The sequence below is a fragment of the Trachurus trachurus genome (assembly GCF_905171665.1).
Source record: "Trachurus trachurus genome assembly, chromosome: 15".
Classification (NCBI taxonomy): domain Eukaryota; kingdom Metazoa; phylum Chordata; class Actinopteri; order Carangiformes; family Carangidae; genus Trachurus; species Trachurus trachurus.
The window spans coordinates 25,618,479-25,643,759 of NC_139906.1; the positions used below are offsets into that span (position 1 = coordinate 25,618,479).

At 42.8% G+C, this 25,281-nt stretch overlaps 2 protein-coding genes across 2 annotated transcripts in view; one reads left to right on the top strand and one right to left on the bottom strand.

Moving 5' to 3' along the window:
- Positions 1-25,281, top strand: part of tmem254 (transmembrane protein 254) — a 312,289-nt gene that overhangs the window by 243,052 nt on the left and 43,956 nt on the right. The window lies entirely within an intron of this gene.
- On the bottom strand, positions 3,234-17,113 carry socs5b (suppressor of cytokine signaling 5b). Its single transcript, XM_083988358.1, has 2 exons — positions 16,788-17,113; positions 3,234-10,413 (listed from the first exon to the last, which is right to left on the bottom strand). The coding sequence occupies exon 2, from the start codon at positions 10,391-10,393 to the stop codon at positions 8,663-8,665; it is 1,731 nt and encodes a 576-aa protein (XP_083844484.1). The 5' UTR covers positions 10,394-10,413; positions 16,788-17,113; the 3' UTR covers positions 3,234-8,662.

A 25,281-nucleotide genomic window follows, 5' to 3' on the forward strand; every position in this document is an offset into this window, starting at 1 on the left:
TATGGCTGAGGTGGTTGGGCTGGGGGCTGGGGGTGGGGGTCATCTGTCTACTGGGGAGAAAGGTTGAATCACAGAGCTCAGAAAACACTGCACTACATGCAGTACAATTGTGTTTCATCTATGCTTTATTCAGTGTATTAACAGGCTTATTAATAGTCCCAATCAATCCAAATATTAATCTCAACCTTCTTTTCTAGGCACAAATCAAATCAGACTTTAAGTTTCATTCCTGTACTTTGACCTGTTCACAGCTGATTTCAAGATTCTACCAAGTTTTCCAGAGTTTTTGATCCTGGTCCTTCTGCTCTGCTCTGTCCTATTCCCTCTCTGAGCTGCTCTGCCTGAGACTCCTCTCTGGGACTCCATGTGACAGTCCTTCAACTTCTAGGTCTCTGTGAGTGAGCTTTCATTTTGTTAGCTCTTGCTGAGTAATAAGATATTTCAGCAGCAGTGTGATTGTTCTTGTGTGTTGTGCAGACCCATGGTTAAATGTATGAAACTGGTTTGTTGTGGTCACACTCCCTAAATGTGTAGGGCAGTACATGTTGGAATAGTCTCCCAACCCCGATCAGAGACAGTCCTACTTTTAATGCATTCAAAAAACAGCTTAAAGAATGGTTAAAATTTGCAGCCATGAATGAAATATCTACTTGCACTTTAATACAGTACTACTGTAGCCCTTATTTCTTATCATATATTATTATGTATTGTCATTTTATTGTGAAACTGTTGCAAATATTCAGTTTTCTCTTATATTTATGCAGGTAACAATGCCATGCTGCGCTGCATGGCATTGTTATCCGTTTTCTTATTTCTCATTTTTTATATAACTCCTGCTAGCACTCTGGCCTCTCTTGTATTTATGCAGGTTGCTATCTGTTTTCTTATTGTTGTAACTGCTGCTATTATGTCTTTTTTTTTTACACTTACACAGGTAGCTTCCTATTGTTGTTTTTTTGTATGGTATGTCAGTCAATGTGAGGACTACAGATGGAAATTAGCTCTAAGCTAAATCTGGCACATTTACATGACGTGATGTGCGTATCACTTAACTGTTCATTAATGTGCATTGTCCTCGTCAAATAAACAATAAATGAAATGAAATGAAAGGGCACTTCAGGTCTTGATTGGACAATTTAGAAAATTAAGATAAGTTGATAAAGTTGAATAAACAAAAACATGAACTTAAGTTTATATTATTAAATGAATGTGAATGGGTTGTGTCCCATCTAAAGCAGTTTCATGTCCCTCTGCCGATAAAAAGCTGCCAGCTGGCTCAGCTGCTGATGGATGGGTCCAAACTATCGTGACATCTGGAGGAAAAGCAATTCAATATGACATTTAATTAGTTTTCTGTTAAATCCTAATTCATTGTAGAAAAAAGGAGCAACACAATTTTAAGATTCTACAGTACAGTGCACATTGTTGATTCAGTTTTCAGAGGCTTTCAATGAATCCAACTGAGCCACTCTTCTGGGATCAGTTCTACAGGCCCAAGGTAAAACAAGCCTGTAGACACTCATGATAGTTCAATCAATACAAGACACAATTAGATACAACTCAAGGTGGTCCATAGACTACACTGTTCTGCAGAAAAGATTTCCAGAAGTGTCATCCCAATGTATAGGTGCCTGAGTGTCAATTCCTGCTATGCCATAAGCTACAATCATTCTGGGGCTCCTCCTTTGAGTTTTTTCACTAAGGCTTTGAACCAGCCATTTAGTCTGTCCACCCCCCAAAATCACGTACATTATATCTGCTAAAGAAAAAATCTTTTTTCAAACCTGGAAACCTTTTCTCAACTTACTGTCTAGATGGAAGTTGACCTGATGCTAATCTGTGACTGTGCCACTATCTTTGATGTCCTGTTGGTCACATGTCAAAACCCTCTGTCAGAAAGCCTGTGCTGTTCCGTGTATAACCACCAACTGTGATGAATGTGTTTCTATTCCTCTGTTATTAAAACAAAATGCAGAAAAATTGAAGTGCCATGCTACTGACACAGTATGAAGCAACATGAATATAGAGTAAGAGAGGTAGAGTTACAATAAGACAGTAGTGATCCATCACCATGAACTCTCAGATGTCTCCATGGTTTCTGATGAAATCCCTCCCTGACTCACTGCTAACCCATCACAGGTGTAGTGCAGCATGGTAAGAAACACAAAAACATAGTCCAGATTATATCGTGGGCCAGTGTGGATTACACTTAACAGTTTTATTTGGAATATTAAGACAATGAAGCATAAGCCAAGCACCAAGAGTGACAGCTACAAGTGTCGCATCATACGGCTCTTTAGAATGAACAGGTTACACTGGAAAACAAGTTTTTTTTTCTCTTTGAATGGTGAAGCAGATACACAGAACAGACAGTGAGATGTGAACATGATTATGCCATTTACACGCTCCAAATCCTACCTGACAGCAGAATAAAAGAAAAAGAAAAAAAAAAAAAGAGGGAAAGAAAATGAAAAAGCGAAAAGAAAAGTCGAAGAAAATGGAACAGTGATATTCGTCTGCCTGCAGCTCGGTCGGCCTGGGGCGGTGGCTGCAGCCCCTGGGTTTAATAGGGCTCTTGTGATTGGTCAGAACGAATAAGGCAGTCTGGGAACACGACAGCGCTGCAGAGTGACAACCATTAGTTCCCATCATTGTCAAGTCCTGTTGCCTCGGCACCCTCATCCACACAGCAACCAATGTGCACATACAGCATTAAAGTGACAGAGGATTGCAACCATTGTTACACTATACTCCATTGCATATTAGGGAGAAGTAATAATGAAAAATAATAATTCTTTCATACATCTTTTTTTTCTGTTTGTATATAGCACTTAACCCAGCTTTCTAAAATATATATGGGAACAAAGAAAAAAATATCCTTTTCTTTTTGTTTGTCCTCTTGAGCTGAAACCACGTGTCGTACCGAGGTGGGGGTGGGGGGGTGGGGGGTAGGAGTCCTACATCCTGGGGGTGTTGCTCTTGTTTCTGTTAAAAGGTACAACTAGTGATATAACCATCATGGAGACCAGGCCCAGTGGTTTCATAGTGCAGCTAAACGGTGTCATACTAATGACAATATAAGGACAAGAGAGTTCAATCCATGGCATTTTCTTTTGTTTTTGTTAAGAACATAGAATATACACAGAAACACCCAGCTTTGTTTTCCCTTTCTGGGGGAAGGGGGTGTTGGGGAGTCACACACAAAAGGTGGTGCTGGCTAAATGTGGTCCATCTTTTAGGGTGGGGTTGGTGGGTGGGTGGGCGTGGTATGTGTCTATACCTGGGGTAGTGTAGTCGGTCGTTAAGAGGAAGTGTCACGATGTGTGCAAATGTGTGTGTTCCAGACATTTAATGCACCACAGAAGAATAAAATGTCTTTTCATCAGGCTCCTAATACATAACTCCATCATTCATCATTCATACATACAATGATTTTTTTTTTCCTTCTCCTAAATCTACGGGTTATATGGCAAACATGTGCTACGCTTAACATCAGATATTTCCCATGGGGAAAACTGGGTTGAGAGGGTCCTGGGACTCTCCTTGCAACGGGCCTGCCTGAGAATAAAGGGGGTGGTGGTGGGGGGTGGGGGTGGTGGGACAGGGGCAGAGAGGCATTGTTCATTGGAGTTCCAGTCATCAACCCCTCACAGCTGACTCTGCTTCCCCTCCACTGGAACCCTTCGTGTGTGGTTCTGTCCGTTACACTACTACGCTACCACACCACACACGCACGCACGCACACGCATCATCATCGACGCAGCTTCACATCACAACACCTGGTCATAGTGAAATATTTTCAGGACCAACCGGCTTCTTCGCAACACTCAAAGTCTCACTCAGTCAAGTCTCGCCCCCCCTCTCGAGCTAATACACGCACAGTGGTGTCCACAAGCGGGACGTTTCCAGTTGTGTTGACTCTGTAGTGCAGCACACTGGTAATGAAACGATGACTGTGATCATACAAGTTTTGTCACCGAGATTTGAAGAGTGTTCAAATCCATATTGGGTGCACACACACACACACACAAAACAGTGTGTCTTTTAATGCAAATTCAGGTCAGGTCGCTAACACTTTACTTGGAGGTTAAGTGCCCACAACATTCATAAGGCATGACTCAGCATTCATACATCAGGTTACATTGCTATGGAATAACAAACTGGGATTTTTCCTTTTTTTCTCTTCAAAATAAAAGTCCCATAATGACACCTGGGAATCTAAGAGCAAAATACCCCTATTCAGCATTCTATTGCAATGGTTCATGAAGGCCTCACAAAATAGTCACAAATACATAGCGTGTTACCCAGATGTTTCATAAAAGTCCCTTTATCACACCAGGAAGTATGGGCCTACTGGGACAAAATGACTTGTACAAAGACTTCATTAAAGGAGACATATCATGTCCCTTTTCCTCAAAGTAAAATAGTTCCCAGGTGTCTTAAAGACATGTCTGTGACATGCTTTGGTCAAAATACCCCAAGGATCAAACATCACACCTCTTCTCATGCTCTCAAAACAGCCCTGTTCAGAATGGCTGGTTTAATGTCTGTCCCTTTAAATGCAAATTTAAACAATTTCTATCATATATCCCCTTTGAAGTCATGTATGTAGAATTTATGTATGGTTTGCTTTGTTCCTTTCACCATTCCAGTGGTGGCAGCATTTGTAATTCAGTTATCAATCTTCAGTGACATGCAAAGTAAGATTCATAAACCATTCATGAAAAATTTACAAAATAACTCCTAGCCCCTGTTCTTGTATTCCCAGGTGCAATTAGGGGACTTTTATTTTGAAAAAAAAAAAAAATCCCAGTTCATTATTCCATAGCAGTGTAAACCAATGTATGAATGCCTTATGGAGCCATCATGAATGCATTAGGAACACCTGATGAAATGATTATGCCTTATGAATGTGCTACACACCCACCCGTCAAGTCAAGTGTTACTGAATGATCTGACCTCAGTCCAAGTGAGGAAATCTCACTTGCTGCTAACTAGAGTGCAGGCAAACTGCTCCCAAAAAAGAGTCTTTGGTGCTGCAGGAGATGTTGTATCTGTACAGATGTACAACTCTGACCATGTTCACCCAATATTGATAAACCTCCGATGCAGTAAAGAGTCAACAGGAACAAAAAAACACTGTCCTTGTCTGAAAACTTGCAGACTGCACCTTACACAACACAAATACACAATTAAAGTGCTATTTACTTCAACGGATCCCTCACTGGTCGCACGCTCAGTGAGCCAGCTCCACCTCCACATCGCCCTCACAGGGTCACAGACAGTCAGAGGGCAGGACAGACGGGGGCGTCAGGGTCACCTCTGTGTAAATACGTGACGTGATGTCAGAAGAGATGGGGCCGGATGAAGATGTTAGAACAAACACAATATCACGTGCCTCAGTCGTACAGCAGCACCAAGTAGTACCAAGTCCCCACATGGTGAAATCAGCCTGTGATTAGTAGGGGTGGGGCATGGTAGGGCGTTATAGGCTGTTGCTAAGCAGCAGCGTGATGGGGCAGGTGGCGGTGAGTGGCTTCAGACCCGCTCACTTCATTGCGTCGCAGGTTTTATGAATGGAATAAGAAGACGACAGAAGAGAAGAGTTCCTGAAGCTTCAAGAGAGTTAGAGGTTTCAGTTTTGGATTTTTTATGAATGAATTTGCAAGTTTTCCCACAAAGAGTGAGTAGTAGATTGATGGGGTATACTGACCAACTCTAAAACTGTATCTACACAACACTGAGGGAGTCGGAGCACTTCCTCAGCCTGTGGACTTCTTCTATTTGACAATATGGATGCTAAAAAAATGTTGAAACAATAAAAGTGCACATGCAAGCAACTAAAATGTCTGTGCCTTACTCCCCTCCTCCCTCCATGCACTCCAGCCACTCATCCACTCCACACATACACACACACACACACACACACTGGTGATTCACATGTGGTGTTCATGCTTTCTGACCACAAAGTACTGGGCAGAGGAAAAATGTTCTGGATATCGCTGTGAGTCAATGTTTGATAAAAGTAGATCAATTCACAATTTAGTGTAGGAGGTACAAACCGGGTTGTGAAATGTGAGAAACATTAACCCTTTCATCTACACATCTGTTACTACTTGCATTTAAAAATAATAAATGGTGCTGCCTGATAAATAAGAGAATTTGGGAAGTGCTGAGTTTTCAGGGTGTAGATATGAGCTGCATGTGACCGGGTCCTCCCACATGAACATGTTGGAGCAAAGAAGAAAAGTCTCCACAATATAGTCTGGGGCCAACTGAGCTTTAGTGTTAAAGGAGACATATTCTGCCCTATTTCCACAAATTAAAATAGTTCCCAGGTGTCTTAAAGACATGTCTGTGACATGCTTTGGTCAAAATACCCCAAGGATCAAACATCACAGCTCTTTTCATCCTCTCTAAACAGCCCTGTTCAGAACGGCTGGTTTCAGTGCCTGTCCAGGTAGGGGTGGGATTATGCAAATTTTAAAACTAATTACACCACTGTCAAATACCTGAGGGAACAGCTCATAAAACCACATGGATTTCAACCTAGAGAGCCTGAAAATGACTGATGTTTTTGTCAACTGTCACATTTTGGGGACCAGAAGGCAAGACAAACACCAAAATACTGTATGTTAAAGAGCCTTCAAAAGTGATATTTCCAGAATATGTCCCTTTAACACCACTCCCAGTCACTGATATTCATGTGTCACATTTGTTTATGATTCATCCTCACTGGTGAGAACAAAAAAAAAAAAAAACCTTAAATGTATGTGCTGGTGATACAGACTAAAACTATGAGCTAGCTGGACAACATCTACACATGCACCCTTCCAGTTATGATCTGGTGTGTGTAGCTCTAGTCTCTTAACCAGCCAGGAAATGTGTGTTTACCAACTCTGATTGAGAGCAGTACTGAGTGCTGGGACAGTGGTGCTGGTGCTGGGCCCTCCGCAGTCCTAATACTACCACACAGCCCATAATATGTTGTGAGACTAATGCATGCATTAGCGTGAGAACTTTTTATTAATACCTTTTAATTTTATTAGCACAATATAATTTTTATTAAATTGTCATATATCAACCAACATAGCACCACTAATAGTTTTTTTTCCCAATTAAAAACCATGAAGGTGCGACTCTGGACGCTCCGGTGTTGCTGGCACTATAAATGCAACCAGGGGGGATTTCTTGGGGTAATTAGCTGTGAAGTGTTGAGACATTCACTCCCAAGAAAAAAACTACACAACCTCTTTCCTGTTGGTGACACAGCGCTCGACATGTTTTAAAAGTAGTTCCATTAACTCATATATTAAGATATTAACTCATGCAGGAGAGAATGCTGCAGTTTTAATTGACTATCATCACCAGCAGATTCTTAGAGACACCCACATGACGTCATCTGTCCTGCCCATTTCAGATCTTGTACTGTGGGGGGAGATGGGGGGTCTTCCAGGGAAAAAGCCCGTTGCCAATCAAATCTCCCCACTAGGAGCTGATCAGCTCCCTCTCATGTTTTAGGGGACACTGACATTCTGCGTTTTCATCAATTGTCAGGGACTCACCCTGTTGGCGTTCCTCACAGTGACCACAGTGCTCACCTAGCTGCAGCACGGCTCCATGTCTGGTAAAGTAACCAACCTGAGCACACGGGAGCAGGGTGTGGAGCGGGACGCCACCCCAGGGTGTCCACTGAGACCTGAACACCAGAAAACCAGACCAGGACTCCAGTGACTGCTGCTGAGCTGAATGCCAAACAGGAAGTAATGAGGTGTGTGCAATATGTGCACTAGGTGTTCAGAGTGCTTATGGGAAGTGAAGAGCTGACAGACTTGTTGTGAAATCTGTAACCATGGCAATAACAGCCTGAACGTTTTCCTTAAGTCTGTCTCTCTGGTTTCAAAAGCGATTCTGCACAGAGAGAGGAGGAGTTGACGGGTTTAGACTGACACTGTGGCACACAGTGGACTGAGCTACCGCTTCAGGAGGAACTAGTGTTATTAAGGACAGGTGGAATATGTCCTGGACTCTCTCAGAGTCCGTCCCTGTCTCATGCGTGCAGGGCTGGGACAGAATGTGCCTTATGTAGCTGTGTCCATGGGACAAGCTCTGACTGCACTACACCTCCAGATGCCCTCTCAACCCACACCTTTAAAAAAAAAAACTCTTGGGGAAAGTGTCTCCACTAGGTGCTTTGACAAGCTGAGGATTTCTTTTTTTAAAAATAGAGAAAGCACAAAGTGAACTGTACAACGTAGCCATGTGGGCCTAAATAGCAGTTTGGGATGAACGGGGGGCTGGGGGGGGGGCATGCAGGCAGGTCTACAGGCAGGGTGATGGTGTGGGATCAGGCAGACATTATAAGCACAAAAAGGAAGAAAAGAGACACAAAGCACTGATATTTGTGCCTTCCCTTCCTGTCAAAACAACCTGTTGAACACAAAAACATGTGCTTGCCAGACAGCTTTATACTGAATATAATCATATGTATTTTCTGTGATGTAAGTAATAACTAAACCAAAGATTAGAATGAATCTTGTATAGCTTGTAATATTTAAATTCCATCCCCCACAAGAAAGAGCCTCTAATTGGGTAACGAGGAATTTCTCAAGTTCTGTTGTCCTGCTGCAGTATGTGTGTATAGGCCGTGGAGGAGCCCGCCCTATTTGACTTTGAGTGGCGGTTCCCTCTCCAGCCAGCGAACTCGTACTTTCTGTTTATAGTGATACTCCTTAAGGAAGTCCTGCAGGGCAGGGGGCAGCGGCAAAGAGCCGATACCGTCGTACGTGGTCCAGCGGCAGATGGCGGCTCGGGCCAGGTGCTGCAGGCCGAAGGGAAAGGTTCGATGGAGGGGCGCGGTGAGCAGCGGTTCGAAAAACATGCAGGCACTGGGGTCCTTGTAGTGCTCCAGCAGCCCCGTGACCGTGGAAGAGTGGAAAACGCAGGGGTCGTGGGCGTCGAAGCTGAAGTTGTGGTTCCACTGCTCGATGCGGGCGTGCAGGGAACGGTTGTAGCGGCGGAAGCTGACGGAGAAGAGGTAGTCCTCCTGGGCCGAGTCGCGCAGCAGGAAGGTGCCCTCCGGCCGGCCGTCCAGCAGCGCCTCCGCCTCGTAGCGGTCCATCACGCCCCAGTAGCAGGGCAGGGCGGTGATCTGCAGCAGGTCCGGCACCAGGCAGTGGATGTAGTCTATCTGGGTGTGGACCTTCCAGGGGCCGGGCTGCTGCCGGCCCAGGTGGCCGTCCCCGGAGGCGTGCCTCTGCTTGGGCCTCCGGGCCTGCAGGCAGAGGGTGGTGGAGTCCTCCTCCGAGTCACAGTCCTGGGCTGATGCCGAAGCCCCCAACACCTGCCCGCAGGCCCCTGATGATGATGATGATGACGACGATGACGATGTTGATGATGACGACGACACGCCCGCGGAGCTGCCGGTCCCAGAGGCCCGGCCGTCCCCGGAGGTCTCCCCCATGCCGGGAGCCATCTTTGGTCCCAGTTTGTAGAGAGAGGAGCCCGGCGCTGAGGCCTCCAGGGTGTGGATCTGGGCGTTGGGCGGCGGGTCCACACCTTCCTCGATGCTCAGTCTGCGGCGCTCGCGGAGACGCTCCTCTTCGTCCTCGGGGGAGGGGTGGGCCGGGTCGAAGGCGTCCAGCAGGGCGGTGGAGGAATGCGGGCTGACCGGCGCCGTGTGCTGCTTGATCAGGTGCCACTTGTGGGCCAGGTCCGAGCCCGGCGGGAAGGGGCAGGTCTCCAGCATCAGCTCCGTCAGGTGGATCTTCCGTTTGGAGGTGACGGGGTTCTTGCTGGAGCGGGCGCGCCTGTGGGTGGGCAGGGGCAGGCACAGCCCCACCGTCTCACTGAGCCGCTGGCGCAGAGAGCGGGCGTTCAGGCTGCGCCCCCCCGACACCGAGTCGCTCATCTCCTGGATGGAGCTGATGGCGTAGCGCCGGTCCCTGCGGTTCCCGCTCCCCCTGAGACGACCGGATCGCCGGTCCGCTTCCAAAGAGCTCTGGGTTTTGGTGGAACATGAATGTTTTTTCTTGCCCCCCCATGGAGCGTGACGGGAATAGGAGTCTCTCCGGGCCAGGGGGACGCCCCCCGATCCCCCCCGCCCGTCCTCCGTGTCCTTGTCGATAGTGATCTCTACTATCTGTGGGATGTCCGACACGCAGTTGTGATGGCGGCGTCCTGACGTCGCCATTGGCACCGGTAGGAGGTTCCGCGACGGACTGGAGCTTCCCGATGCGCTGGGATCACCTGAGCCCCCCCCTTGACCGAGATCCACCACGCAGTGGACGGCATCGGCCTCCACCCTGCTGTCGATGGGTCCTGAGCTGTTGTTGTGGAAGAGTGTCTGGCATTTGCTCTTCAGGTTGCTCCACATGTTGCCCACCTTCTTCATCAATAGGAGCCCCCTGGGACCTGGAGGGGACAGGAGACACATCTGATTAATAGGGCTGATGGAAAAAGTTGATTATTGATTAATCGCGATTATTGTATGGACGATTATCTATTATTAGCTTTAGGACCGATGATGTGGACTAATTTTGACAAATGATTATTTTACTGTTAAATTTTTAAAGCTGCATTTGGTTCTGTCTGAAAAACTCAAACTATGGAAAAAATTGTATTTTATAAGTGTGGACATAGTCCAAAAAAAAAAGACTGTGAAAGACTACATCTAAAACAAAAATTGAGCTTTGACTAAATAAAAGAGAAGTTAAGTAATTCATAAGTTTTTTTTTTTTAAGTGCAATTAAGTTTGTGGTGTATTTTAGTTACTGTTAGTCTCAAATGGGAAATCATAACTGGCAATAATTGAAAATCAAATCGATAATCGTTAATAATTGGAATAAATCGAATCGAGACTTCAATAATCGTAATGGAATCAAAGCGGGAAGTCGGACGATTAAGCACCCCTACTGATGAAGTCACAGGTGGAGAACACTCACAACATCAACGGCGCCTACATTTAATACTGAGGTACGAGCTATATAAAGAATGTCCTACATTTAAATTCCCCAGACTACTGTGTATCTAGTAATTAGACATGGTGTGAGTCGAACAGGGCCAAAGTGTCTGAGAGCTGGGTGAGCTCGAGTAGTTGGAACAGCAGAGTTAGGAGTTGCCAGGCAGACGTGCAGGGACACAAGGCCACAGCTATAAATGAACCCGGGATCTGCTCACAGCTGATCTGCTGGTATGTACTGTATTACAGAGCCAGTCTAGACCTGACCAAAAACTTTCCCTGTAACAGCAGCAGACGCATACATGCACATACACACTCGCATAAGCCATTGATTTATCACTCCCCTAGAATTTGACAGGGATTTGGAGGTAGTGGCACCAAACTGTGCTCGAGTTTTAAAGTGCGCAGTGTCACCACAGGTACGTGGCCTGTCAGACACGACATTTCAACGGCTTCCACAGCGCGCCACTTCTTTCTTGTTTCAGTCGTCCAAATTACTGCAGTAAAATAGTCTGATAGTTGACAAATTTGGCCAAGTTGAAACATCTGAGATCTTTTCACATGTCCTCACACCAAGGTCTTTGGTGTCTGTTACTAAAACTGACTTATCTTAACCTTCCTCTTGTGTTAGGGTCACCACTGACCCGTTTATAGGTTTTTCTTATGCATAAAAGTACTGCTTACATTTGTTTACAGCATCAAGGCTTTTTGACTTTGTCAGGAACCTCTATTTAAACAAAATAAAAAAAAAAATTCTTCACAAACTTCTAAAATGCTCAGGTAAAAATGATGACATTTGTGTTGTTAGGGTCGGTTACAACCCGGTTATAGGGATAAGAACAATAATGAGAGTTAAAACTGAAATCATAAGTGCAAAACCAACCTTTTCATGGATAAGGAAGCCTAACAACGTAACCAAGAGATGAAAAGCAAATTGGATGAAAAAAAAAAAGTTAGTGTATTTTACAGCTGATTTAAGACACGAGTCAAAACCGACCCTAACACAAGTACAGTGTGTAAGCTGCGAGCAGTGCATCGCATGGTACTTGTAAGAATATGCAATGGCAACTATAAGAGAAATTTAGATCCCCAACCCTGTCACCATTGGATTTGCTTCTGCTACTGATCTCCAGCTTCATGGCATCTCGTCGACCTGCATGCAGACTTTGCCTCCACAAAATGATAATGACGTTATGGATTTGCACAGTCAGCTCTGAGAGACAAGGGCTTGTGATGTGCAGGAAACCAGACCGGTCTTCAGCACATGACTGATTAAGTTAGATTTGCTGAGGGCAGTTTTACGGCCGATCTCTGACAAACTCATGACATCTCTCCAGACCTGGCGCTGGTCATCCGCACACTGACCCGTTCTGTGCTCACAGTAGAAATCATTCCCTTTCATGAACAGAGTTTTGTGATCCACATACCAACGATAGATTTCTTGCTATGAAGATAATCATTTACTCACACAGCTAAGCTAAACTACCAAACCCTTACTCTGTGTTAAATTTGCACAAATAAAATAAGCCTGAGAGAGTGCACCATCCAGCCTGTTGCACATCTTCCTCTTATTCTCTAAAGCAGCAGTGCCAGTACCTTAATCCACCACTGGCTTTACACTCCCAATCTGATTACCACTGGCTTCAGATGGAACTCCAAAGAAAAACTTTTCTGACAAACAACAACCAAAGTAAAGCTCCCACATGCTTTTCAGCACTGAACGCCAATTCAGCAAATGCATGAATGTGAAAAATCATTTTCATGATGGATTCTTATTGTACTAACATTTGTACGCTGCAATTCTATTTCACCTCAGGATTTTTTCCCAAATATGTTGGGTCAAAATGACAATCACTAAATATGCTTTAACGTGTTTGTTTTGTTTAAAACTTCATCTGCCTCATTTACAAGGAAGTCTGTGTAACACTGCAACACACACTTTTGCACACACACTCCCCAGTGAGTTCTTCAGTGCTGCCAGCTGTGGCCAGAAATTATTGTGCCCCTAGATTTGATAACAAAATTATAAAAAATATATATCATAATTATAATATTGTCCCGGTAAAATACCAGGTGAATGTACTTGCCTGATTCATTTTAACATAAATGTTAGCATTGCTGTTTCTAATGCTTGTGCTGTTGGAGATCCTTAGTAATGAATCTTGCAAAGACTTATCAATTATATTTTTGCATTATTATAAATTGAAAGTGAATGTTTCTCTTCTAAATCTAATTTTCACGGCTGACAGAATTAGATGTATTTAGGATAGTAATACCAAAACACGAGGTAACTTGAATGATAATGTCACTGCTAATGCCAACATCTCTGATCCTGCATGTGCTTATGCAACATGTGGCTTTACTACATTGAAAAGATTTAACTTCATCTGATTATTGTCAACTAATCAGTTCTGCTTTGAGAAAGCAGCCGTCATGGCTCTATTAAAAAGGGAAAACGTTCAATGTGCAGTCCTTGTTTCTCAATACACTCAGTCCTGTTTAAATAGATCTAAAGACATGGACATACAGTAGATCTATATCGTAGGACATGAACCATTATACATCGACCTCTAGCTGATCATAAAAGTCAGCTTTGATTCACCATTTCTGCAGGTTAGAAGAGCTTACACCACTTGAAGCAAAGTCTAATTTGCAACATGTCACCAAGGTAAGAAAACCTTTTTCTCCTGTGCCATTCCTGTCATATGGAAAACCACAGGCACCGTGCCCAACTGCCCACAGCATGAGCTCTGATTTCAACTCGTATTATGGCAAGTGTCCACACTGTGTGGAACTTCAGCTGTCCCACATATGCACAAATAATGTTGTGCCAACTGAACACATCTTCATTAAGCTAATACTAACATAATCCTGCTTTATCAATTAGTCAGTTGACCAATCAAAAGAAAAATCAACTGCCAATGGTTTGTTTTCTTTGATAAGCAGGACTGCATCTCTAGACTATGGTCATTTAAAACCTATTCTTCACAGTGATCACTAATTAAAGTACTATTCCAAGCAAACACCTTTAACATGTTAATTATTTTTGATACAAGCATATTACTGCAGAAAAAGACAAATTCATGCTTCAAATTTTCTTTAGAAAATGTCATTTGTTATGCTTCAGTCCACTGCATCTTATTGATACCAGTAAACACCTTCTATAAACAGATCAGGCAATAAGCCAGAAAGAGTAAGCTGCATGAAATGTTTCTTAGTAATAAGTAACAAGATAAGTTTATAAAGAAAAACAAAAGGATAGTGATGTATAATGTTTTCATTTTTAGATAAGAGAAGCCAGGCCTCATGTTACAGTTCAATGAATGCATATAGCAGTAATGTAAATAGAAAAGCATGTGTATCAGATTTTTACTGCATATCAGCTGAATAGGAATGAAAAAGTGTGGTGTTGTGTATAACACACATGTTTCTTTATAAATGGAGTGTTAAAAGTTGATTTCAGCATCTTGGCTCCGTAGCAAACTCACACATCTCGACAATTTCAAGTTTAAACAAACGTATTAGACAAGGAAACAAAGGTTTCACCAAAGACGAAACATAATGTATCCACTTTAGCCGCCAAAACATGCAAACGACTCAGCGGGTAAACTTTTTGTTGGAGCGCAACAGAGCCAGAGCCTATATTTTCCAGATTTGTCTCAATTCTGAGTTTGCACTGTCAGCAGGAATACACTGATCCACAGAACTACAACTGCATGTTCACACCCTGCTGTTTAAGCTCCAAGATAAACTGGAACTGCAAGGCTAATGTTTTATCAGATACATCTTGAGAGGCTGGATTTTCCATCCGGGTTGGTGTGTTTTACTCCTCCGCTTGCTGATCACTTAAAAATACAAACAATGACAAGTTCCAGGGACCAAGAGAAAAAAAAAAAAGACAGGATCTGAAAAAACTAGATTACAACAACCCAATATGATCAAAGCAGCGTTATCTATAACTCAGCACTACAATTCAACAATAATGAATAGCAAGGGTTCAGAAGATTCATCTGAGCAGCATAGAAACACAACACTGAGCTGAAGCAAAGTGATGGTATCAATGACTGCAAACAAGAAGGAATCACCACTGAGAGCTAAAAACTGCCGCCATGTGCCACCGTGTTAGTCAGCTAGCCAGCTCTGCTTCATTAAACACACTGATGAAGCTTTTAAAAACACACAACATTAATAACACTGCAGTTGTCTGACCAAGCAACCACACAGATCACTTTACTTACATGTTATTGTGCTTAATTAACACTAACCCATGCTGCTATCCACTCAGTAAGAGTTTGCAATGGCACCACAAGTTATATTATAGTTAAATGTTCAGAACTCTGGCTCTATTCATTGATACGACTTTACAACCAAGAAACCTGAGCTGTGTGCCTACACAGTGTTAAGGCATCTCATATGGCTGATTTCTGCCCAGAATTAACTGTGCTCAGCTGATTCATGGGTGACTACTTTAAATATAGCCTTCCTATATAATCTCTCTGTGCGAGTCGCCACTGATAACAATGTCCACACCAATAGTGCAGTCCACAAGTCTCCCTTTAACAAAACTAGGCTACTTCTGCTCTCCGGCAGCCCAACACACCCATTCTCCTGGGATCACACTGATCTAAGAGAGGGCTGGAGAGAAGACAAGATTAAGGGAGGGCGTCTTCTCTGCTCAGACCAGACCGGAGTTAATGAGATATCTGCAGCGTCGCGCATTCTTAAAGATATGTGGGATGGCAGATAGCCACACAGGCTCTGTAAATTTCTGATAAAACACACTGATTCTTCCCATCATTTAAATCTCAACAAATATTAAGCCTGCAGAGAAATGTTGATATGCAGGCTCCATTTCTCTCCACACAGCAGAGCTAGAATATATATTATTAGCTAAACCCTAAATGTTTCAAATAGAGGCAGAACGTGCATAATCAAAGATATTGCTTACACTCAATATTGCATTGATCAGATCAAAATATAGCCTAGTGTCTGACTCTGTACAAGGATTATTCTGCTAAAGTGTAGCTATGTTAGTAGTTTAACTCAATAATAACAAAAGCATTCAGGGTAGACACAGAAACACATCAGTGACATAACATATGACATTAGTTCAGTCACTATGTGGACAAATACCATAAATTGCATCTCAGTACAAAGAGTTCATGTTAACTATATTAAGTTATTTCAACAATATTACAGCTGCCTCCCTTTCAACGTAATCTCGTCATAGTGATTAACGTGGTCAGGACGGTTCCGTTACTCTAACGGGCAGACAGGTATGTCTGTGCAAGACACACAATAATCAGGCTGAACGTAGTTGGAGCTGGTCTGTAGAAATGGTTGGAAGGCCTTCAGGCTACTGGAGGCCCTATTTTCCCCCGGTCCCAGCCAACTTAGCTGACTTGCTAACACGTTTACTTTCCACAGCCAGACCCCGTACACCGCTAAATGTGGCTACAGCCGCAAACGTACCGCCGGCTAGCCTCCGACTGCCGGGCTGCCTGGGCGGCTCGGGTCAGATGGGTGATATTTATTCTGAATTAATTTGAAACGTCACGCTTTTAGCTGGCAACAGATGGCTAACTTATAGTCCAGGCTTTTGAGCTGTCAAAAATGCTAACCGTTAGCATTCCCTGGATAGGGGGTTTCTGGCGTTTCAGTTAGCTTCGGCTAACCAGCCAGCTAGCGGACTTAGCAGGTTAGCCTGTGAAAAATCGACACAAAATTTACACAAATTAGCCAAGAGGTGCGGCGGTGCTTACGGATGCTACACAGACAAACAAAACATGCTTGACAATGAGTGTTTTTTCTCGATTTCATATCTTACCCAGCTGTGCCTTCTCAAAGCTCTATTCAACTGCTCTCTTTGTCTGCAAAAAATGGCTATTAAGAGAAGTCAGGCATATATCCCCTCTGCGGATCACGGTGTCGGATGAAAGCACTAAAGGTACGCGGCTACTTGACCGTATCATCCCGAATATTTTGATGATAATTAGTAAATTACTATTAAAAAATATTTAAAAAGTTAAATCATTCTTTAAGCTCCGCGAAGCCCGTTCTTCATCATGGTGGGGGTCTCCTCTTCTGCCGTGGTTGCTGCTGACTCTAGCAGCCAATATGACGGCGGTCTCAGCCGACACAGAGCCGGAGAGGCGGACGATGTTCAACGTGAGTGAACCCGACTGACAGCGGCTCAGTCCAATTGAGGAAAAGGAAAAGGCGGCCACTTCCGACCGAGCACGCGGATAGGGAATGCACCGGAGGTGGCTCCTCGTGACGGGCGTCGCGAGGCACCAATGAGCGGACAGAGGAGGCTGAGGCCGTCCGCTGGCAGCTACTTGGAAACGTGGAGAGGTGAAGTGATGCTGATGGTGTCCCAGCCAGACCGGGCTACTTACTCACTGATGTCATCCAGGTATGAAGGCCAGCGGAGGCTCTGCTGGTGGAGCGGATGAAACCACCGGGATGGGAACGAGCAGAACGAGCCGTAGCTCCGTCCCACAACCAAGATTAGAGAGCCATTAATTAATTTAATCTCACCACTCTCACCAATATGCCTTATTATCAACATAGCCGAGGCCAGCTTGGCAACGGCTCTTGGGCCCTGAAAAGCTCAAGATCACCTGGTTTTTCATAAATTATAATGAAACCTATTTGGGTATAAGAAAGCAGCCTATAGGTTAATATTAACTTAATGACAAAGGCCTCAAGGTGAGTCCTGCTTTATTACCTATAATGTCTTGTATTGAAGAGGGGGAATAAGATCTAGTTTTTAATTCTCACTATTCAAGTTTTGTGCTTTTTTATTGTTGTAGGCCTACATTTGTGCTTTGTTATGAATCAAGGCTTGGCAAATTGGGAACTCATAGTACCCCAGCATAGAAATGGTAGGGGATAGACTTTGATAGACCTGAATAGACTTTGGTTGGATAATTTTGCATACTATGTAAACTTTCTTGGCCACATACAGAGCTAAGTCATATACACAAAGAAAAAAAACTAATGTCCTCCATTGTGAAATGAAATCCACTTTTTAAAACCATGCTCTAAGTGCCATAAGTAGTAATGTTACCCTGACTTACGCGTATGAGTAACAGCTTGTACCAAGTTAATCTTAGAGCAATTAAAATGTCTCAAAGGAGCATTCAGTCACAGCTTGCACCCACACATGACGTCACCTCCTGGAGTCAGATCATTCATGTGCACATGACACAAGGTGTAATGGGAAGTGGAAGTGGGAAGTGGTGTGAGTAACGTTGTAGCTGGCTGGATCTGAAGTTGAGTTCACAGGAAATGACCAGCAGCCCGAATACATTAAGCTTTTACATCTCCGAGATTCTGATCTAATTTGTGCTTATGAAAGGAAATGAAACAGAATTGCATTAGCGCAGATTCTTCTGCCAGGAGTGATTCACACCATTTTAGTCAGCGAGGACCTTCCTTACCAGGTCTATGCTGTGAGTGACTGTGTGTCATCTGCATGCAGTCCTCAGGGAGGATATGAACACTCCCAACTGTGTCCAGGGTGAATGAGTCTGATCCAGTGGGATCTGAAAGAGAATGAAATAGATGGCAATATCATTCTCTCATACCAGTTTTAACATAAACACAACACCGTAGAAATTAGTATGTGTAAACTAATGTGTATGAGTAAACTAGGTTGCCAGTAATTGAAAGAGCAGGACATGGAGTTTATTATACCAGGGTCAGTTTGAATCGCAGAGAAGAATATGCTGTTGTTAATGTGTTAAGTAAACTTTAATTTGCCACAGCAAGCTACTACAAGTCTTACATCCAAATGCAAATCATAAGTGCTGACAGACAGCCTTTGGGCACGGGGAGTCACTAAGTACAGAAATAGATTTGGAAGCAGATCAGTCATGATATTAAATAGGTGAAGTGAGACAGAAGTTTGGTCGGATGTTTAGTGAGAAGTTCATGTTATTTTCCAAGTAAGGTGACTAAAAAAAGTACACAAGCATTATTGTGTGTGATCTGCAGATCATTTTTCATGTTGGAATCTTTAACTTATACAACCTCAAAAGTGTATTTATACAGTACTTGAGTGAACACCTCAGTGGTGTGTATTATAGCATGTCAAACGAAAGACTGGAATATTAACCCTTTCAGTGAGTTATGTTGGACCACTGCTGATGAATAAAGGTATGAATTGGTCTATGTTACTGAAACTGAAGACATAGAATCAAATCATTTTAAACAGTATATTCAGGACAGGAGCAGGCTGAAACCCTGTTACAAGTCACTTTTCTCAAAAAGTCCTGGTGGTAGACAGTGCAGGTTTTGGCCTCTCAGCAAGATTAAGAATAATTAAGCACCCCCTCTGACCATACATATGATTCTCTCCCATGTTTTGCCATGATGTGATGCAGCAAGAGTCGTAATGAGTTTTGAATTTTTGTGTGATCCAGAGCAGATAGAGCTTCTCCCAGTTCATATTCTGCTCCCACGAAGTTGGTTCTGTTATCCGATCTGATGAATGGCACTCGACCTCCTCTGGAAATGAATGGATGTAGTGCATGAATGCAAAAACTTGTATCTAATGAATACGCCACTTCCAAATGCACTGCATGACTGGCAATGCAAGTGAAGATAGCCCCGTAGCGTTTGATGAGTTTGCAGCCTTCCCTCTACTGTACCTCTCAAAAAGCTTTCCCTATAGCGTCTGCAGACAGCACCGGAGGAGAGGATTTTCTTTAAGCATTGTTAATCCAGCACTTCTCCAAAGTCTGTAGAGCAGGTGATTTCTTCCACAATGTCCTACTTGCTCATGAATGTGGCGTAAAATGAGAGTGGAGATGTGCTGATCTTTGGCGAGAATGAATGGATGTTTCATGTCATTTGGCATTGCTGCTTTGCTGAATCTTCTTCCTGCGCTCAATTTTCTACTCCCGTTTTCCAGCACTGGATTAAGTTTGTAAATGTGACTAGTACCTTTCTTCATTCCAGATGTTCCACTTCTCAAATCAACTATTTCAATGTGGAACCTCTCCAATCTTCTGTTGAGTGCCGTCAAGTCCACCACCAGACACAGAAGCTTGTATTTTGCAGTTGAGATTCTTTTCAGCCTATGGAGAAACATATAATCAATTAGTTTGTAGCAGTCCATCCATCCTTGATGATAATGATATTCACTTTAGCCTCTCCTTTGAGTTCTGGGTTATCATTGCCAACAGGGGGTGTACCTATCAGTTGCATCTTTGAGATTTCCCTTTCACTTTCTGAACTGGAGCAATATGTGCTCTTCCTCACATGAAGGCCAGATGAATGTTGTCCTTTTTGTTCTCCAACCTAAGGTTTGGTACACCTTGGCATGCTTGGCATGTTGAGCTTTTGCACCAACTGCAACAGGTAAGGGGGTTAGGGATTTGACAATCCCAACTGTAGCTGAATCCACAGAGGTTTTGCAGCATTAACTAAAGTGAAAAGTGTGAGAAAACCAGTGGGGTCATACACTGACCATGGACATGATGCCCTCTCTTTTGAGTGGTCTTTTCTGGACTACCTTCTTGACCCCAAAGGTGTCAGTTTCAGCACACCACAGTAATCCTAGAGGTCTCTTGACAAGACTGTCTCTGTCCAACTCCAAGTCTTTCACCTCCTTGGCACCTCCTTTTTCATGTGAGTGTATTCCAACTCTGACTTAACTGTTGCTGATCCATTTTACCAGCTGAAACCCTCCCGGTTGGCCAACAGCTGTCAGGTCTCTCACAAGGGCCATGTCCTATGCATCTGAAGACAAGGACATGAAGCAATTGTCCACATGAAAATTGTCTTTGATGGTGTCAGTCACATGTGCTTTGTTCTATATTCAGCAGGATTCACCGTGTCAGTTTACCATTTGGCCACCACAGGAAGTGAAAAAAAAAGTCTGCATCCTGTTTTGCCATTTTGACCTGATGGTACATTGCTTGAATGGGAGCCATCACTGCCACACATTCTTGATGAAACCTTGTGAGGACTCCAAACAACGAGTTTGTCGAGTCAAGTCCCTGTTATAGCTGACACCCCTTTAAACCTGGAACCACAGTCAAATACCAATCTCAAGGTTCCCTTTTTTGGATTGTGCACACTATGAGGGATGTTCCAGACCTTTCTTTCTTGGCCTTCCATTTGATGCTCTGTCACTCTCTTTGCATGGCCTCTGGTTTTGACATAATCCAGACAATTGACATATACCGTTAAATTTAGCATTTTCCTTTTCAGACACGCAGTCCTTTGCTCAGCAACCTGGCGGTTGATGAGCATGGTAACATTATCTTGTCTGAGGCAATCTAGGACAGTAATGGCAACTTTTGAAGTGAGCAGATGTGTTCATGATTTCCAAAACCTTCTCTGGACATTTCTGACTTTTCTTTGGCTGATTACCCACAGAAGCTGGGATTCGGTTGGCTGTAATGGTGGGACCATTCACAACCCACTCCAGCAGGGTTTTGAAGGTATTAGGTCTATTACCTTTGCTGTTTACCATTTTCCATGTTTCCATTCACAACTTCACATCAGCTTCTGTCAAAAAGCTCTTAAACTGTGGAATTTCCACATCCTCTGGTTCATCATAACCAATATAATTTCAACTGCTCCTCTGAAACTTATTCTTTTTTTTCCTTCTTCTTTTTGCATAATTTCTCTGTTGGTATTCATATTGTTTAGTTAAATTAATATTGTTTAGTTAAATTAAGGTATAAATGGTTTCAGTGACTCATGTTTTCATTCATCCTTTTTGAAAACATTTCACACACAGGTTGAACTTTAGACACATCAGCAGCAGAAGGGGGACAGAGGGTTCAGTTAAAGGGATAGTTTAACATTTTGGCAAATTGGCCCATTGCCATAATCCCCTTTAATTGTTGTGTAAGCTGTTTTTAGAATGGCGGAGCCGAGCTGCGAGCTGCTCAGAGCGGAGACTCATGGGATTTCATGGTTTCCCTCATCAAACTCATCAAATACACGATCCAATTCATGTACACACACACACACACACACACACAGAAATATTTGCCCCAACAATACTGAAGAGTTATAGTAGACAGCAGTGTCTTATATTTAGAGTAGTGCAGTGTTCAAAACTAAACAAATACACAGACTACAAATGGCAAATACGAATATATAAAACACTAAATGAGTCATTTGTTTGAATGAACTGTATGAATCTTGTAGTAGAGTATCTGCATTGGAGCTGCTCATGTGGTGTCAGAGGCAGGGTCGCCATCTTGTGGTGGTAGTGTGGAAACAAAATCACACAAAATTTAGATTTACTTATCCTTAGTGACAAAAATCCAAAACCTCTTGGTTCAGTCATCATATAAATTATGATATCTTGTTATTATTACGATTTTCTTTATACTTTCCACGAATAGTAACCAGTTAGATATAAATTTAGCACAAGACGCAGGCCTCCTGCTGGAGAACTTGAGTATTTGTTTGCAACTCATCTTGTTCATTTTGATTATAACATGAATATCAAAATGTCCACTTAATTTTAAATATTTTCCATGAAGGCAATAATACTTTATTATTTACAAATATTAACCCTTCATCAGGAAAATGACCATAATTAATTAATATATTTTCAAAAAATAAAATAAATTGTTTAAGATTAGGCTGAGTAGCTACAGTAGCTACTTTTATTTCTTTTATTTATATATAGCCTATATATGATGTGAGGCATACAGATGATAACAGGTGTCCTGCTGGGAACTTTCCAAAAGATCCAAGGACGCAGGAGGAGGGACATGTCCACTTTGGTAACATGCAACAACCTGGGATCAGAGTCTATTTCTGTCAAAGATTTTGAGCAGATAGATTTGTGGGAATAATGGCTAACAGGGGCTCCGGGTGTTTTTCACAATTTAAATGTGACACTGACAAAGTATTATTTTACATTTTCATACATTCTGGTTTCCTCCTTGCAAACTGATACTGTATGAAACTATAGTTGCTGTTTGGTCATGGTACAGTATGTATTTGTTGTTACTGCATGACATTTTGGAGCATCATGCACAAAATGCAGTTTCTGAATAGTTTAATTTGCTTATTTCTGGATTGTGACAGTATAGAAGATGCAGACTGCACAATGTCCAACACAGACAGACACAAGAACTTATGTGAGGGTCTGCAGGCCCAGGTCCATCCCTGTGTTTCTCTGCTTCCCCTTTCCCCTCATATTATGTTCGTGGTCCACCGTTTCTTAGTTTCTCCTCACTGTGTGTGTGTGTGTGTGTGTGTGTGTGTGTGTGTGTGTGTGTGTGTGTGTGTGTGTGTGTGTGTGTGTGTGTGTGTGTGTGTGTGTGTGTGTGTGTGTGTGTGTGTGTGTGTGTGTGTGTGTGTGTGTGTGTGTGTTTCCAGGCTGGGTCCCTGAGATCATAGATAGATAGATGAATTTATTTGTCCTTTACAGGAAAATTGTTTTCACCATTCCATACTTACGGCCTCGAGAAGTGCAGACAGTCAGGAAAAAGGACCACAGGAGTGTGTCCTTGACCAAATTACATGCATTTACATTTACATTCCCACATACACATACACCCACAAATACATAGAAACATAAAACATAAAACCCCACACCCTCAGATCATCACACTCACCTGATTGCCACCTCCTCCAGCTGCAGGATTTAAACCTGGTCTTCTCACCCAGTCCTTCTTGGATGTTCCCCACCACAGATCTCTGCTGCACCCATGCTATAACCATAAAATTGTTGAAACCCCAGATTGTGTTCTATACGTTCCAGTTTTGTACAATAGACTATCAAAAGTTGATTTTGACCCCTGCGTCTGCATTTTGGGTCCATTACAAAAAAAGCCCTAGAAAGAGGAACTAAGCAGGATTTCTCCCGTGGCTATGCTACATTTTTACCTTAAAAAGCCCCAGAGTAATTGTGATCATTAACTACATGACTTGTAACTTGGTACGAGTGAGAACAGAGTCGCTCTGTCTTCACCTGGCGTCTCATGGCTGAAAACCAACCTTGCAACATCAGTGTAGTTACTCGGTCGCCGCCCCGGTGTCCCGGCTCTCGTCTCTGCACACCGCACCCCGTAACCCGTAATCTTTTGTTTATGACGGTTAAGACTACACAAACACACACGTCGTAACATCGTATATGTTATGTAACGTTATCCACCGCTCCATGTATTGAGTTTTCGCCGGCTTTGTTGTAAACAAATGCACATGACCAGGCGGAGGATTAGCAAAACAGCGGAAAAGCGACTGGACTTGCATAGTTCCTCTTTAACTGATTGGCTAGCTGTCCTGTTGTTACAAGGGCTATAAAAAGTATTTTGAATAAATGTTCTCAACTTCAGAGGTTTACAATTCAAGCGAAATTTTCTGAACAAGTCATTTTAAAGGATATTCAAATCAATGCAGAAGATGTGAGTGTACTCATTCACAAATACGAGTTTGATTCTGTTGACCTATTTATCAAGTCAACCCAGTGATGTCTGACCCATTATCATCATAAATGTCGTTAGTTCCAGGAATAAACACTGCAAAAGGTAATTTCACAAATGCATTTCAGGGCACATCTGATCTGACCCTCCAAGTTAAACCGTCCAAGCCGACTTATTAACACAGTAAACACATTTATTCAGAAGAGAGAAGCATCAACAGGATAATGCATTGGTGGCTGCGGCACTTAGGTCCTGGATCCTGAGGGTGGACCTTCACACAATGTAAGCAAGCAAAACTGTCCTGGGAGAGAAGGCTGTTGACCCTGCAATCCACTGTTCTGCTCAAAAAGACACTTATACAACGCAGGCTGGGGCAGAGAGGAAGAGCACCATTTACATTAAAGCTTTTAATCAATCATTCGAACAGAAAACTAACAGAAGTCATTTAGCAAGTTGGCACCTTTGATTAATATCTTTAAAAAGAAGTTAAAAAAGCCAATAACAAATGCATAAGAGACAAGAACAACAACACAAGAAGAGATGTTTGGCTTGCAAGAAAACTTCCCTCCCAGCCTCAAGTTACTGTATTACCTACAGCATGACAGACATGTAGGCCTGAAATCTTAGTTGCATAAAATTGTTTTTAGGGGTTCACAGATATTAAAACTATTCTCTAAATTCTGGTAGACCTCACATAGGCTATAATCTTCATTTCTGATCAAATTTTGTAGAATATGACTTTATTACACAGATTACTGAATTCTTATGGGGTAATGTGTCTCTAAAGTGTCTCTAAGGTGCATGGATGATGTCAGGTAGGGATATCATGACTTCATCAAAATGCTAATAATTCAAATTCTATAAAAACTTCACACCCTGGCACACCAATAACTACTTTCTGGTCTTAAATGA

What these genes read in the sequence shown, in the direction of transcription:
- socs5b (XM_083988358.1), bottom strand. Translation starts at nt 10,393, where the DNA reads ATGAAGAAGGTGGGCAACATGTGGAGCAACCTGAAGAGCAAATGCCAG.